We start from the raw sequence: 18,476 nt of genomic DNA on the forward strand, positions 1-18,476 counted from the left end.
CCAGCTTGTTATAGATCAAAATACAAATCTTTATAACAAGTAAAAGGTATAAAAATCATAAAAATTATATTTCAACTATTTATGAAAAAGAAGATTCTACCACCAAGACATGCAATACAATAATAAATTCTGCTTTTACTAGCCAAGTCCTGTCCAGACTATATACTTAAATATTCATGACTTGCTCTATTAACTTGCAGAAAACAAGTATCAGTGGTATATTCTAGTTAGAGAGCTCAAGTAAATATTTAATCATACAAGAATTTTAAAACATGATCTAGATACATAATAATACTAGACTGTTCAGGTAGACTTGTGTTAAAAGTTAATGTGTAGGGAAAGCACTAAAAGTCTTGTGTCTGTGTTTGTATTTTTACATCACACAAGTTTAAAATAAGCCCAAAATCAGCATAAACTTTCTAAACATGAAACATATTATCATTTATTTCTTTGTCAAAATATGTTTTAATTCTGAAAAATAACAACTGGACACAAGTAACTCATCAAAGTACAAGTTCTGTTGTGGCCCTATATTTCACAGCTATCATACTTGAAGTTCGTTTTTATAACAACTGCTAAAAATTTGTCAATGTTGATAATTAATGCTTTTATAATTTTTATCCAAATCAATACTAGATACTAATCCTTGTTATAAAAATCAAGATTTAGTGATGCCTATATTATATCAAAGCAGAAAAATCTTAGAAAGTAACCCTTTATTAGATTATTAGACATGGCAATAGAAAACATAAACAGCCAAGGAAACTACATAACAAATCTGGTCAATCAAGATGGAAAACATGAAATAAAATATAAAAATAAAGTTTACAACAAGAGATGTGATTTTACTGATGTTTAAGAGTTGAAAATGAGTTATGTACAGTTATGTATTTTTGAACTTGAATGCTTTCATTCTGTGTAATAACACTGGCAATTTTCTTGTGAAATGTTCAAGTGTTAACACTGACAAGATTCAATCAACATAATCAATTATTTATTAATATAAGGACACAGCAATAACAAACTGCACCTGAAGAAATGATTATTACCTTGTAACCTTGATTTATACCATTGATCAACTGAGGGTCTGGAGGTAGCCAGTAAATGATGATTGCTGTTGAATTAACAGCTTCACCTCTAACCCTTGTTGGTGCAGCTTGAGGTACTTAAAAAAATCAATATATATGTATAATCATGTAAATTTAGGCAAAAATTTGAATTGTAAAAACTAAGAGTTCATGTAAATTACAGCTATTCTCTCCTACAATTGCAACATTATTCTGATGTCAAAGTTAAGAGGATGTTAAAATGATTTTTCTATCATAAATAATACAAGTGAAACAGACAATAAATCCTATTTTAAGTAATATAATTCAGTTTATAGTTAAACAAATATAATGTATTTTGATGACGCTCCACACATTTTGCAAGAAATTGAAAATAATTCTATGGCAATGAAAAAAGTTGAGGATTTGGAACCACAATAAACACTCAAAAATTGTTAAAGAAAGGTTCAAGTTTTGTCTAAACAAAAGTTTACTTATCTTTTAAGATGTTAAAATTAATTTCCTTAACCTGTTCAGTGCCTTAGACAAGATAATTCGTCCAAGCCAATCGGTAACACAGTGCTATGAATGAGTTATTGTTTCATGTTTTGTACATATTTCTTCATTTTGTGTACTACTATAAGTTTGGTTTAGAGAAAAAATAGTATTTGTTGCTTGTTTCTTTTGTTTTAAAAATTACTCAATTTTGCTGAAAAGAAACTGGCACAGGAGCTGCCGTAGCATCTGAAATACTTGGCAGTCAATGGGTTAAATATAACAGCAGCAAAAGAAAAGCTTTTCTTACTAAAATTATTTGTTTTATCTAGAACTATAAAACAAACATTATGTACCACAACAAAACCTACATTCATTTAAATGTCTCAAAATATATACAGAATGCTTAATATACCATTTTCTTTTATATTTGTTTCTTTAAACATATGCCAGATATTATTTTCATTATATTGGTAATTGAAATCACAAACATATTTTTTGGGTGCTTCAAGAGCCAGCTTAAAAACAAACAAACCAAGACCACTATGAAAACATCTATTCATATGTATGATTTCATTTTTCTTTTAAAATATTATAATCCATTATGCATCAAACAATGCCCCTAACACAGCAAGTGAAGATATAATTCAAACTAACCATCCTCCAGAGTTCTAATGAATATGCTGTCACTATAGACACCAACACCCATCTGATTGTAAGAAGACACTTGGATTTCATATCTCTTCCAAATGATCAAATCTTCCAACAAGAAACTGAACTGAATGTTATGAGTAATATTCTCAAAACTCCACATCACACTTTTGTAACCTGCAAGTCTATATCTGATAACAAAACCCAGAAGTTCTCCATTGATATTCTCTTCACGTGGAAGCTGTAATCATCATCAATAATGATTAAAACATTGTAACAAAACACATGGGAATGAGATTTCTACATTTTTGTCGCAAACTTAACCACAATATGCAATTCTTACACAATTAATCAAGTGCATGGTACAAGCGATCATTAGTATGTGAATTAATTTTGCAAAGGTCCCCCTTAAAATGACCTAATTACAAAATCAGTTATAGAAATGTAGAAATAATAAAGACAGTTATATGTGTCCTACACCTAGTAACACAAAAATTCATATAAGTAATGCATATATATATAAAAAAATAAACTATATAAATCTAACATTATTTACTGTAAGTGACAGACGTATACATTTATTGGTTGAATTATCATGACTTGACCCAATGACACAGATTTTAATTTGTGATGAATCACTTTACACAGTATTACTCATTTTGAAAAATCAAAATTTTATCTTCAGCAACAAACTAGCTGCATAATATCAGCAAAACATTAAGTCTATATACCAGAGTTCTAGCATTAACAGGATTAAAGTAGAAAAATTTATCTACTTTATATATGAAGTTGAAACAAACAAAATTTTAATATAAACAAATATTATTACAACACTGACTTTATTAGTTGTACTTGACACATTATGCAATTCCCCAAACCTGGAACAAGCATGTGAAACATACACTACCTGCCACTGTACTCTGATTGAAGTAGAAGAAACAGCCACACCAGCAACTGATTGTGGAGGGCCACTTGGCACTTTAAAGATAAAAAACAAACAAACACAAAATATATCAAAAACCAAAGGACTACATGAAGGCTAACAGCACCTCTTTTCTATTTCATATTTCTTTATAAATACATAGTTACAAAGTTAAACATTTCAGAAATGGAAGCTATCAATACTACCTAAGTATTTGTATAAAAACCAGCTCTGTGAGTACAAAATTTACCCTGTGCAGGGATTGCAATGACTCTTGTAGCACTGCTTGGACTTCCTTCTCCAACACCATTGACAGCACTGACACGAAACTGATAACTTGAAAAGGGAAGAAGTTGATTCAAAATGGCGTATGTCTGGTAACTCCTAATATCTGTTCTTACTGTCACCCATGGAACCAAGGCACTTAAGTGGCCTAAATGTGAATATACAAAACAAAATATATAATGATATACTGTAGTTTAAAGCATATTGCTCCTGCTGGATAACAAGTTTAATACCATAATCAGCTATAATACTCAAACCTTAAGTACATTTTCTTTTGTAAATGGAGGGAGAAAGAAGGTGTGTAAACAATTAGAAAAGTAAGTTCTATACTACATAGAAAAATGGAGAAGGTAAATTAGATATTAATAATTTATTTTAAAAATGTAAACTAGCTCACAAAAATAGTAACACTAAAATTCAAGTAAAAAAACTCCATTATGCTTTTTCTTGAAATGTTAACTATCAAAACAGAATTAGTTCTCTGTAGAAATAATAAAATTATAGAAATAGAAATATCAATTTGGAATGTATTTTGATAAGCTTGACAGCATTACAAGAAGCCTTATATTATGAACAATATTGTTCATATTAAATAATTTTACAGCTACTAAAAAATAGTGGGACATGAATATTTTTTTAACATTCTTTGTTTATATTTTAAAAAATAATAACAAATTTTAGATAGCCTACCATCCTCTGGTAATTTCCGCAGCTGAATAATATACTTTGTAATTGGACTGTTGCCATCAAAACCTTTAGACCAGCTGACGTTTACACTGTGACGAGCATTATGCAAAAGTTCAGCTTTCACATTATGTGGTTGGTGAGGCAATTCTGAGCAGAGACAAAAAATAAACAGCTAATTGTTATGATAAAATGCAAAAGCTCTAACAATTTAAAAAATCATTAAAACATTTACTGTTTTAAATAAACATTATTGTTGACTGAAGATGTTGAGGTACAACCAAAAATTGCACAAATTAATTATTTTTAATCAATTACCTATCAAAAAATCTAAATATAATATTTTGTCAGTTTTAAATAGTTGTTAAAACTCCTAAGCTATGCTTAAAAGTTTCGTTTTTGAATGATAAAAAGTCTCAAACTTACCTCTCTTCAAAATGTTGCAAATAGATCCTTGACATTCACGTGGAAATAAAATTATTTGGTTATAAATACTTGAAACATTTCTTCAAAGAAAAAAGACAAAATTGTAACAAGAACAATGTGCCCTAAAGAGTCAAATATAGTCTATCTTTATTTAGTCATTTATTCATACCTATAACATCTAGTTTTGCACTTCTTGTCTCATTTCCTCCTGGGGATACAACAGAGCATGTGTAAGTTCCTATATCAGTGTTATGAACATGTCTTATCTCTAATGTTCCATCCTTCAGTATATGAAAGCGGCCACTGGGATGAATTGCAAGTTCCCTGTTGTTTACATACCATGTAGTAGTGAAAGGGATGCTTGGATCATGACTAACCTTACATGAAAGTCTTCCTGTGGAACTCAAGATAACTTGAGTGTCTACTGGAGGCTGGATGATTTTGGTGTGAACTACAGAAGTTTTAAATCAAAGAAACTTTTACTTTTTCAAATGAAAGAGAAATCATCAGGTTACATCTACCTCTTTAGATTGTTTATAATTAAATAGTAAAGAAAATTTTAGGTAGAGTGTCCACATGTTAAATAACTTAATACAGATTGCTCCTGCTTTCCACTAAGTTCGGAAGATATATCAGGCTCTGTGCTGAGTTTTTTTTATCGTGATCTGGTAAAGAACTTAGCACAGAGTCCAAAATATCATCTCCAAGTTTAGTGGCAGAAACAAGCTATGTGAAACTATTTAACTGTCTCTACTTGTCCCAAACATAAATAACAAAAACTCCAAGCTTTCATTAAGGTAACATAATAGACAAGCAGCTTTCAAACTTTAATACCTAAGGACTATTTTTAATTTTTAAGTTTCATGGGCCCCTCGTATAAATCTCTACTCCTAGCTTAACCTGGTCTTTTAACTCCCTAAAATTAATATAATTAAATATTACTTACAATTCTAATTCATGGAATGAACTATTTATTACACAGTTGAATATAAATGTTACTAGATTACACCCACCCACCTGTATCTTTAAAAACCTTAAAATTAGAAATTAACATTAAATTCAGGAAAAACATTAAAACAAAAGGAAGAAAGGGCAGGTAAGATTACAATCACTGATGAATACAAGCCTTACCCAAAACAAATAAAAAGGCTGAGGCTGAAACACTGCCAGCACGGTTTTCCCGAATACACTTATATTCTCCTGTGTCTTCAGCTTGCACGTTGCCAATAAACAAGTTTCCACTGGGAAAAATGTGGACTCGACCAACGTTTTCAAGTATCGTGGTATCTAGGAAATCCAATGATAAAATATTTATTTACAATTACCACTAAAGTAAAATATGTGTGTGTTTTTTCTTATAGCAAAGCCACATCAGGCTATCTGCTGAGTTCACTGAGGGGAATTGAAACCCAGATTTTAGCATTGTAAATCCATGGACCTACAGCTGTACCAGTGGGGAAGTAAAATATGTAAATCGAAGATATATTCTGATGTGCTGAAAATATGTAGGTGCAAGAAGTCTTGATAAGACTGAAATAGAAACCTATATAAACTGAGCACTTTCAAAAGGTGGACCTTTCTTCTTGAGGGGCAATCTGATTCCCAGATTGAGTTCCAGAAGAGTTCCTTTGCCAAAGTTCTTTTATAATTGGTTCAGTCATCTCAATAAATTGTGACACCATGAACAACAGTGATTCAGCCATATGTTTGTGAGCTTATAACACTAAAAACCAGGCTTCAATGCCTGTTCTGTACCCAGCACAGATTCCCAGATTGCCCCAAGAGAAGATAGGTCCACCTTTCAAAAGCACTTGGGTTATAAAGATATATTCTGAATACTCACAACTGTTTTAGTTTATAGTTTGAAGTAAAAGATCACTTTAACATTATTAACACTACAAACTCTTAAATGTCTTGTTTAAAATAATTACTCTCTATTATAACAACATTTTTTCAACTTGTCAACCTTCAACTATCACAAAAAAACTTGAAAAAAATGACAAAATGCAATTCACATACTAGCAATGAATAAGTTATAATATTCTGATAAACAATATAAAAGAACAGTAGAAATAAAAAAGAAAATAATCAAATTACCATTTAGTATCCATGTTGTGTTTGGGACTGGTGCTCCAGTAGCTTCACAAGATAATTTTACATCATTTCCATCCATAACCATCAAGTTATTGGGAGATTTAACCAAAAATGGTGATGAGGCTACACAAAAAATAAAAATAATTCCAAGTTGTCCCAATGTGAACCCAACAGCTAAAGAAATTTAATTTAATAGCAATAGTTTTATTTCTAAAGTATGAATTACTACTGTAAGTTTTATTTATTTTTAACCTAGTCCAGGATTACTGATGGGTTTAGTCTTTCCAAAGATTAGTCTAAACAGAAAGAATGAAACATGGATAAACAAATTGTTAACTTTATTACAGAAAAAGAATTTGCTTTTATATGTGGTCACACTGAAAATGGTCGATGGAGAAGTGCACACAGGAAAATTACAGAGATGAGCTCCTTTCTGAAAATAAAATGTTAGAAGTGAAAACCCAACAACTCTTAGCAGAATTTCACTTGGGCAAAACTGCAATGATTTGAAACAGTTAATATTCCTTGCCTAAAAGAGGTAATTATAAAGAAAAATATTGTCAAAGGAATCTTTTGTGAGGTAGTAAAATGTTGCAAAGGTTGTCAAAATGTAGGATTTTTCAACTAGCCATTGCCTTACAGATAGTTTGCACAAGCAATAATGGAGAAAGATTTTTCAGAAGAAACAGGTGCAGAGAGAAATTATCTCACATCTACATTCACAAAAGGACAAAACACAAATTTGGCTCATATACACATATATAATGAATTAGTTTGTAGTGCATGATCATGTGGGACTGAGAGTAAGCTATCATAACGGTGAGAGGTGAAAAGAAAACTGCACTGACTACATACATATATGAACCCATCTAAGATGAACAAGGGATACATAGACAAGAGAATCTCTTAGAAGAGACAAATTCTTTTGCACAGGAAATTAAGCTGACATAAGATTCTTTTTATCAAAAGCTCCATATCTCAAAGACATAAAGAAGTAGATTAAGTTTGACCCGTAAACAAAATCAGAAAAGTCTCTAAGTGAATGAAATAAATGGCAGGGGTCAGGATTGCATTGGAAAGCTGAACCAGCCACCACAAACAAGACATCTTCTGAAAGAGTGAGGAAGTCACAGTTGTAGAAGACAATTATAATAATAATTAATGGACAAAAGTCCACAAGTAGAACAATAGGCCTGAGAAATGTAACCTCTTTGAAAGCCCACTGGACTCTATGAGAAATAGCTGGGGCTGTAGCTTACTGGAATGGAGATGTGAATCAAATGTTTGATCACTGTGGATGAACAGAAGGAAGTAAAAGTCGAGCAGACAAACTGAGATATAGATACTGTCTGAAACCTTGATCTGGGTCATTCACATTCCAAGACAGTATCCAACACAGAGTAATAAAACCATCTATCTTGAATTAGTTACTTCTTTGTTTGTTTGTTCTGAATTTTCACATAAAGCTACATGAAGGCTATCTGCACTAGCCTTCCTTAATTTAACAGTGTGAAACTAGAGGGAAGGCAGTTAGTCATCACCACACACTGCGAACTCTTAGGCTACTCTTTTACCAAAGAATAGTGGGATTGACCACACAGGATATAACACTACCCATGGTTGAAATGGCGAGCATGTTTGGCAGGGTAATCCTCAGATTAAGAATTGAGCTCCCTAACCACCTGGCTATGGTGACCCAAGTCAAATAAAAACATGGAAGTAATTTTATATAGGAATACAGCAATGGTAGAAACAAATAACAAATTTTTCTTTTTACTTACCTCTAAAGTGAAGCCAGGTGCTTGCAGAAACCGTGCCTGCTGCATTTGTGGCTAAACACTGAAATATACCAAAATCTTTCCTCTGTACACTTAATATTCTGAGAGCACCATTAGTTAGTTGTTCATATCTTGAAACACTGATATCTAAAGTGAGAGGTTTGGCATTCTTAAGCCAGGTAATATTTGGTGTAGGTTTGCCTGAAGCAGCACATTGCAAAGTTATTGGATGATACAGCTCTTGGACAGTTTCTCGGTCAGGAAAGGATGTTAGTAATGGTGGAACTGAAACACATAAAAAAATGGCAATTTCAAAAACACGTTACAGCACAGTGCTTGAGAATTATATTACTTGAGTATTAATATCAGAGGAAATGCAGCAACTGAGAACAGTCAAAATGTACAATTTTCAGTTTGGGTGTAAAATCTTCTGCTACATGCCTGAGGCATGTTGTGACTTGTGGATTTTTTTTATCCCTACAACAGCTTTAAATAAAATTACCATAAAAATAAATAAAATTATGAAATACTAAAATATATTCTTGGTATAATCTTCAAAATGTATTTGTTTACATAACATTAAATCATAAACACGATGTAATCTCATAGCAAGTCAATAATTACAACTATTCTTGTCATTCTAAACTTATAATCTGATGTACAAGCACTGGTTCAGGTAACAATGAATTTATTTCTCATTTTTAGTCAGTTTTCTTTATAGTTTGTGTATTTTTTTTTTCATTGTTTATTTCAGCTAAATTCTTGCTCATTATCATATACATTTATGTGATTAAATTCTTACGTGTTAGCCATTGAATACATTATCTCCTGGCCTGGCAGGGAAATAAATGCCTCTGTTATAAAAATAAGTGAGACTTCTAAAAGCAGTTAGACTGTGACACACAAGATATATTTTTTGATTATCAAAGGTGATAATATCAAATAGTAACTATTTGCTTGATCATTAATTGTAATATATTTTTTAAAATATTTAAATTTTTCTTTCATACAAGCTTAACAAATCTGGTTTTTCATCTACTGGTTTTCTGAAACTAATTCATTAACGTTCAAGATTTATAGGACTTGTGCTTAATAATTTGTTATGTTACTCTAGTAATAAACGTCATTACTTAATACGTTACAACATATATATAATGGAGTACTTGAATTCATTTACAATTGCTTGAAATTCATAACTCTCGTATTTCATTGTTTGTTTCATGGTTAAAATGAGAATAAGATTGTCATCAGTCACAAATTATATTTAAAAAATTGACATGAAAATATTATATTTCTGTTTTTAGAAAAATTTTTACACAAAATAATAATAAAAACAGATTTTAAGTGTTTTTTTTATTCCCACCAATTTAAGGCTATTAAAGACCACATATTTTAACAACAACAACAAACAAAAAGAAAATAGATTTAAAACTATAAATGAAATAAGTATCAAGCAGAATAAATTTTCTTCATATAATAAGTTGTATAATCATTTTACCAATGACAACTTCTGTATGATAGAACAATTTACTCTTTTTCATAACAGATTCCTTTTCACTAGCTTTTCTCCTCTTTTTACATGAGAAATTAGACAAATGTTAGTAGGTGGGCACTCAAACCAAATCTCCATATATAAAGATGAAATATGTGTTTGTCTCCTTTAAGCCTACTGGGTCAACCTCAACCAGTATTTGTATGTAAATACTATGAGCTATGGAAAATGTCCCAAGGGGGTCAAAATTGAACTTAACCCTACTTCTATTTTGTAAAGCCTGTTGGTTAATTTCACTTAGCCAATTGAGTTGATCTCAAACAGGCTTGTCAGGTCGACACTTTTGGCAATGTTGAATATTCTAAATGAATTCAAAGTCAAAGTATGAAAGCTGCTGGACTGTTTTTCAAACAACCATGCTTTTCTTATGTTCAATGCAATGTAGGGTTTTCAAGCATGAGATAACCACAAAATCTTTATTTGTTGGTAGATGTAAAACAAACTGTAAATGTTGTTTATGAAAACAAATTATTATAATTTTAAAGTTTTAAGATAAAGTTTATGTTCAAGTATTACTTTAAAATATATGATTAATGTTAAACTTACACTGTTTTAATTAAGATTAAATATTCTCTGTTAATTGATGGGTTTTTCACCTTTTAAAAAATATATCTAAAGTTGGCAAAACCAGTAAACATTAAGTTTATCATAGCTGGAAAAAGAATATTTAATCTTTCATAAAAGTGTTTCTCACTTTCTCATTTTAAATAAAACAGTTTTCACACCTGTTATTAGTTCAGTTGAGAAACACAAATACTTATATTGAAGATTATGTATCCTTATTCAACCCCACTAAACTTTTCTTATTACACTTGTCTCTCACAAGTAATAACAGAAACACAGGTAACCACATTTTCCTGACTTTCAAAACAAAGTTAAATAATTTTTATATCTTTTCATGTGTGTGTGAAAACACACTGATGTTTCAACTTTTCCTCATAATTGTGCTAATTATCATTATTTTACTTTGTTATCTGGCTACAAATGATAATAAGAACTTCTAAACACTTTTCAAACTACAGAAAAAGATATTCAGACAAGACCATCATAACATGATGGTAGACATTAAAATGTGGCATTTCTATTCATAAAATAATATCTGATCTTATCTATCATCAGATTTTAATGATGTAAATAAAATTAACATAGATAATCAAATTGTATTTAAATATACCAATAAGTTACACAGTTAAGCATCATGGCTTATGTGAAAGTATGGATTCTGAAATAAAAGGGGTACAGTTTCACAAATTTTGAGACAATTTTCAGTCCTTCTTGACTTTCTGATACCCTGTTTTTTCATATTCTCTAATTTTTTTCTTCTTATAGATTTGTGAGTAAAAACATGTGATGACACGTATGATGTGGCATGTAAAGATTTTTGAAAATATTTGCATGTCATTAAATTTGAATAAAATAATAATGTATTTTTAGCCTGACTTTTTTATCTTAGAAAAATAAATGGCTCTTCTAAATGCACAGATAGTAATCTTAAAGCCTTCTATAGTTATTCAATTTAAATTTTTATTAAAACAAATCCTTGCAAAAAAAAAAGTCAGATAAATGATAAATCCATGGTAATTCCTAACAACTTAAGGTAAACTTTATTCTTAACTGTGTATTTATATATTAGTTTGTTATAACTCAAAACAAATTAAATAAAGAATGCTGCATCAACTGAAAAGATGTACAAACTGCAATGTTGGATTATAAAATGTACCTTAAGTTTTGGAGGTGAATGAAAAAGTAGGACCCACATAGCAGTGGGGATACACCATCTATCAGTCTTAACCTCCATTTGCCAGTCTCAAATAAGAAATATAGAATAGTAATGGACATAAAATTAGAAATAGAAATTAGGAGGGGAGATGTGGGTGCTCAAGCCCACAATGTCCCACATCTTATATCACCTTTCACTGCCCACATACAGAGTAGTCACCTTCTCACAACTGTAAAATCATTCAGAAATACATGAAAATTTGGTACTTTGGCTAAGTTTATGTAATACATATTAAATTCCTACAAATTGTTCACTGGTTCACATAAGAAACTTTACAAGTCTTGAACTTTAATGAAAGGTCAATCAAGCATACCATGAACAGTAACATTTGCTGATGCAGTTACTGAATAAAAATGATTTTGTCCTTTGAAGTGTGCAATACACTCGTACAGCCCTTCATGCTGTGGCCCAACATTCAGTAGTGTAAGTGATTGGTTCTGAGCAGAGAGAAAATACTGTAATCCTGTGGCATACAAATATTGTCCATCTTTCTTCCATAATATCTGTAAATCCTCTAATGGCCTAACAAATGAAATAGAAAAATAAATAAAAATGTGTAATTATATGTTATTTATACTTGAATGTTAATTCTTTAGAAAAATATAGAATAAGGAGATCTCTAGATGATGAAACTCATATATTGAATGTTTCAGTTTTATTTAGTGAAATACAAGACTAAATAAGAGAAAATTTCTAACTCAATCTTTAATTTGTCTCTCTGCATTCCACCAAAACAATAAACAGGTAAAAACAAACTTAAAAGATAAAAGGAAAACAGTGTTGATCACATGTAACAACATAGTTTTATTCTTCAGTAAACACAGAGTGCTGTGTAAAATTTGAAATTAATGTTTAGAATAAATCTCACACTACCCACCTAGCATTGACAACACAGTCTAACACTGCTGGGTAAACTCCTTCTTGGAAGATGGAGTTTTGAGGACGAATAACAAATTCTGGATAGGTTACTTCTACTGGTTGTATACCTGCTAAAATACCATTTTAAGCATTCTAGAGTTACAGCCAACTATGAAGCAAATAGTAAATGCTTTCTGTATTATATTTAGTTGATATGTAAACAGAAAATTCTTATGATTTGCTCTAAGTTATCTGTATTAAAGTACAGTACAAGAATTCTACAAGTTTAAGGAATTCATTTTCAGTGTAATACAATAATTCCACATATTCATGATATCCCTCTTTATATCACCAAACAAATGAGTTAATTATGATTATAAATGTTTCCTGAATTAAATGCACAGATGGAATTTCTGAAGTTCTGCTCTTACCAGTAACTTCTAAGTTGTATGTCTTTCCAATAAAACTCTCACCAGTATGTGGATTGGTGAAAATGACATGATATTCACCAGAATCAGATGGCTCACTAGATAAAATAACCAGACGGTTTTCAGCTGTTGTCACAGACTTTTGATCATTTAGCCTACCATGACCAACCTTCTGCCACCATACAGAAGGTTTAGGAATGCTCTCAACATTCGGTGGAATTAGATTTGCAGCTTCCCCTTGCTGGATAACAAGGGTAACATTTTTTCTGACTAGATGGATTATGTCTGAAAAATAAAGCAGGGATCACAAAGCTATCTTGGGTTGAATGAATTGCATAAGACACAGAAGTCAAAATTACAAATAGTAGTTTAAAAATTCCTGCACTAGTTCATAAATACAATTTATTTATTTGTGGCTCTATCTTCTTGTGATCATAATAATACAGGCATTGGTAGCTAATCTTTATACCTCCTATTAGACACCACTACTGTAAGAATTCTGTAGGGTGTTCCAGAAATAGTTGTTCTTTAAACCTGCAATTTTTTATGCATTCTGCTGGAATTATTTTCATGATGTTCTAATAATTATAACCATATCTTATAAAACTTCTGGTCCATTTATACAAGATGGATAATAACATGGTTTGGATCAGTTTTCAGCCAAACAGATATAAATATTATTGGATGCTATCACCCTCTGATGGGTAAACTGGGATTTTCAGCCACACACTGACAGTGTCTACTTGAGTTCAAGGAGTTAAGCACCAACCTCACTCAAATATCTATGACACATTTGTTTGCCTAAGGTTTTACTAGTTATTGTTTTAACTGTATTTGCACAGTCATTTTATGTGACATATGACCATGAAAGTTTCCAAGACAAAACCTTTGTAAGTACTGTTTGTAATTTTTTTAATTTGTAATTGTATTAATCAGTGACTTTATTCCTAACTATTTATCAACATCAATTTAGATATCAGTGATGATGAGAAAACCCACTTGTAGAGAAAAATATATATGTAAAAACAGCTGGATTGGGTTGAGAATTTTTTTTTATGTAGAGGAGCAAACAACGTTTCAACCTTCTTCAGTCATCGTCAGGTTCATAAAGAAAGAAATAGGTAACTGACCAATAGCTGACCACATGTTTGAAGGGGTTGTGTAACTGAATGTAGGAATGTAGAGGGCGTGCTTAGATGTTTGAATATATTTTTTAATATAGGTATAAAGGTGTTCCTTTGTATTGGTTTATTTTGGGCTTGAGTTGTTGTATAAGTAAGGCTTCTTTAACAATAACCAACATCTGGCAAAAACTAGTAACAAAATAAGACATTCCAGTTAATACCAAATTTATTCAAAAACCAGGCACAAAACTAAGGTCTATACTATGTAAAAACCACACTGACAAACACCACACCCAATATTATTTATAAAATACAATGTGATATCTGCCACGACTTCTATATTGGAGAAACGAGTTGAAAAATGGAAACCAGATTCAAAGAACATAAAAAGTCACATTCACATGTTTTTGAACACTGCAAATCAAATAAACAAAACATAACCACAGAAAACACACAAATACTAAATAAAGATACAAACATAAATGCAAAATTATAGAAGCCTCACTCATACAACAACTCAAGCCCAAAATAAACCAAGACAAATGAACACCTTTATACCTATATTAAAAAATATATTCAAACATCTAAGCATGCCCTCTACATTCCTACACTCAGTTACACAAACCCCTTCAAACATGTGGTCAGCTATCGGTCAGTTACCTCTTTCTTTCTTTGTGAACCTGACGATAACCAAAGGTTGAAACGTTGTTCGCTCCTCTACATAAAAAAATTTTCTCAACCCAAACCAGTCGTTTTTACATATATATGAGTTTAGATATTTTTATTGTATTTTACATTTGTTACTATTATAAGTATTTTATAAAGCATGTGATGCCTTTGAAAACAACCTTCCTATTAATTCTACACATATATAGTAATCTTTCAGTGAAGTGTCATATTTTAAAATAAACCTTTTTTACGGACAATAAAAGCAGTGTTTTATTATTCTATGACCAAGTGGTCAATCCAACATCTTTATGCTTAAATGTTACAATAATTCTACTTACACGCGACTGTTAGAGGGAGACACTTGCTAATTATTGCTCCTGCAGTATTCTGGGCAATGCATTGATAATTACCAGCATCTTCCCTTGTTACAGAAGAAATACGCAAAAATGGATCTGATGAAACATTTCCTAAAGGTATGCCATTCTTTAACCAGAGATACTCTGGAGGCGGAAAACCTACAGCATGACAATGAAAAATCTTTGATAGGCCTGCTATGACCACTCCATCTCCAGGAGATGATTGTAAAACAAATCGTGGAGCAGATTGTCGACCTGAAGTTAAAAAGAAATCGTAAACGTTAAGTATGTGTATCTTTTACCAGTTATAAGTTTAGTGTACCAAAATGTACATTCTGGTGTTAAAAGATTTCATTAACAACAATATTAGACTATTAACAATTACAACATTAAATTAATCAGGTCTCAAATATAATATTGACATTTTGAAACTGTAGTAACTATTATCTCAATAAAATGATTATGCATACATTCATAGCATTGCTTTATTAAAATATATTAATCAGATATGTTAATGATAACCCTCTGTAGTAATTACAAAAATACTACAAACACATAATATCCTTTCTAGATGCTATAATTTGTTTTATTACAAGAATTCAGTGACTTAACAGTATCCCATTTTGTGCAGCACATTGCTTCCTTAAGTTTACTGCATATTTCTTTTAACCTAATAAAAGACTTCAATAACTTCAAGTTGACCTTCTTTAATTCAGTACAATGTAATGACTGAAATAGTTAAGAACTACACCCTTACTTAGCTAGTTTAGCATATATCTTTAGTCAGGTATATTTGGGTAAATTCTTCTACGTTTTTATAAACGTGCGTGGTATAACATTCTTTGTTACTAAATGTCGAAAGGTTATAAACATATACCGACCATTTTACTCCAGTAAAGGCTGCATATGACAGTGGCTACAAACAGTTAACAGTGCACACATTTATAATATTTGACACAAAGTTTTCAGTGAGCTAAAATTACTCTTCTTCCCCATTGTATCATTACAAATCCATCGTTATATTAATCTAATATATTATTATGATATGATATATTTGTGGGAACTTTAAATTTTTACAATAATAAAAGAAACTTATAAACTATGACAAGAAACACATACATACTTAAGATATATTGTGTCTGAAACTCAATTCACAATAAATATACGGAATAAAAACAGAAATTTATGTCGTCATCTACTTCATTATTTTTCTAATCAGCTATTGCACTGGCATAAACCCTGATAGAGATAAATTAGTCACATTTCAAATATTTACCTGCTAGTGTTGAAACTGAAACTTTAGCATAAAATATTTTATACAGTTTTTATCATTATACAAGCAATATGAGCATAAACAAATATTTACCGATCAAGGCTTTTGCAATAAAAACTAAGCATACAAATGAAGCGAGAAGAGGAAGGCCAAGGTCAACCAGGGCTAATACTTTCTCAGTCACGTCAAAACTACCTAAGTCCATATCTTTTATTTGTTATTTACTGGAAACGTTCCCAGAACGTGTTGCTCCCTTTTCTTTACGTGTGTGTGTGTGGTTTTTTTAAGTAAAGCCACATCGGGCTATCTGCTGAGTTTACCTAGGGGAATCGAACTCCTGATTTTAGCGTAGTAAGTCCGTAGACTTACAGCTGTACCACCGGAGGACCCCTTTTCTTTATATGAGTCTTCATTCTATTAAAAGCACACTTGTAACATTTTCAAAACTTGTAGCTCACATGAGCTACTATTTGTACTTTCAAAATTGCAATGCGTGCGATATGGTTTTGAAATGCGCTATACATATATTTTTTTTTTATAAAACTCAAAATTTATATCAATTTTTTAAAGTATTTAATATGTTTTGAAAAAAGCACGGTTTTCAAAAACATAATGGCAGATATTCATGACTTATAATAAGATGTGTGGAAAAGCCATCAACCTGATATATTGGTATATTAAATTCAAAGTATTATTTATGGACGGTGAAGTTTGTTACTTACTGTGTAAGACTGTATCAATGATAAGAAAATTGCTATACGAATACGAATTTCATTAAGTTTTTTAATAAAATATTAACGTAACATTATAGCAATTCAAAATTTTGTATACACTACTTTAGTACTTCATACATCGTGTAATTTATCAGACTTAAACTGTTAAAAAACCATCTACCACAATGGTTAAAATATAATCCTCCTTGGTTGTGGAAAATGTTGGAGGCAAAACATTCTAACTAATTTGTTCTTGTTGAAATGAAATAAGTTTTATCATTTCCTGTAAAATTAGACTTTTATACATGAAAGGTTTTGACATAGTGGCGAAAATTTAATTATTAATTACACACTCTAGAATTTACGATCTGAATAAAAAGTAAAAACACTTCAATAAACAAAAGTATCGCTTATAATGAGGTTTCTCAAATAAATGCATTCTAATAATTAGAAGTTTTAAATTATTTTTGTTTTAATTTATAATTTGTCATGAATTTATAAGTCGCATTCTACAGGGTGGCCCGTAAGACCCTACCCATCCATATATCTTATGTATCCAGTGTATCTGTGTGCTGTCCCTCATTCTCGCTGCATAATATTATGCACAATACGCTCTTCAAGTGTAAATGGGCTTACACCGGCCATATTTCTCTGAAGAAAAAAAAAAGAAACAAATTTATAATACATGCGTAATTGAATATAACATAATAACATATGGAAGGGTAGGGACTTGCGGGCACTCTGTAGATTAGCTCTTGTTCGATAAGAAGTTGCTAATTAGTCCAAATAGTAATAAAAATTACAGATTTGTAGTTATCAGTGATGTCGAGAAAACCCACTTGTAGAGAAATATATATATATAGCCCGTTTTTACATATAGATTTGTAGTTACCTTCGAAAAATAATTTGGTTTGTTTATTTTTGAATTTTGCGCAGTTACATGGGGCTCTCTGCGCTAGCTGTCCCTAATTTAACAGTGTAGGACTAGAGGGAAGGCAGCTGGTCATCACTACGCACCGCCAACTCTTGGACTACTCTTTTACCAACGAATAGTAGGGTTGACCGTCACATTATAACGCCCCCATGGCTGAAAGGGCGAGCATGTTTGGTGCGACGAGGATTCGAGCCAGCGACCCTCAGATTACGAGTCGAGTGCCTTAACCATCTGGCTATCCCGGGACAAATACTTTGGTACTAACTGATACGACTGACATGTGTGGTACTAACTGATACGACTGACATGTGAGGATAAACTATACATTTTAATGGTAATAAAGATTTAACATTTTTGTTACCTTATACAGGTAAATAAAATTAAAATGTATAGTTTATCCTCACATGT

At 31.1% G+C, this 18,476-nt stretch overlaps 1 protein-coding gene across 4 annotated transcripts in view; it reads right to left on the minus strand.

Annotated features, from left to right (window-relative positions):
• Positions 1-18,476, minus strand: part of LOC143240779 (protein sidekick-like) — an 83,245-nt gene that overhangs the window by 37,721 nt on the left and 27,048 nt on the right. For 2 of the 4 annotated variants that reach the window (XR_013021955.1, XM_076483817.1), the window contains exons 2-14: positions 15,131-15,403; positions 13,003-13,284; positions 12,591-12,702; positions 12,027-12,235; positions 8,385-8,666; positions 6,607-6,726; positions 5,641-5,796; positions 4,679-4,960; positions 4,090-4,233; positions 3,365-3,547; positions 3,100-3,170; positions 2,199-2,433; positions 1,050-1,165 (exon numbers count right to left, since the gene is read on the minus strand). Coding sequence is in view for 3 of the 4 variants with exons in the window: in XM_076483817.1 (XP_076339932.1) it covers positions 1,050-1,165; positions 2,199-2,433; positions 3,100-3,170; positions 3,365-3,547; positions 4,090-4,233; positions 4,679-4,960; positions 5,641-5,796; positions 6,607-6,726; positions 8,385-8,666; positions 12,027-12,235; positions 12,591-12,702; positions 13,003-13,284; positions 15,131-15,403 (2,465 nt within the window). In the remaining variant the exon portion in view is untranslated. Of the gene's footprint in view, positions 1-1,049; positions 1,166-2,198; positions 2,434-3,099; positions 3,171-3,364; positions 3,548-4,089; positions 4,234-4,678; positions 4,961-5,640; positions 5,797-6,606; positions 6,727-8,384; positions 8,667-12,026; positions 12,236-12,590; positions 12,703-13,002; positions 13,285-15,130; positions 15,404-16,514; positions 16,653-18,476 lie in introns of those variants that run through there. The other 2 variants (XM_076483819.1, XM_076483818.1) reach the window with 2 other exon arrangements.

Source organism: Tachypleus tridentatus, chromosome 13 (assembly GCF_004210375.1).
Source record: "Tachypleus tridentatus isolate NWPU-2018 chromosome 13, ASM421037v1, whole genome shotgun sequence".
Lineage (NCBI taxonomy): Eukaryota > Metazoa > Arthropoda > Merostomata > Xiphosura > Limulidae > Tachypleus > Tachypleus tridentatus.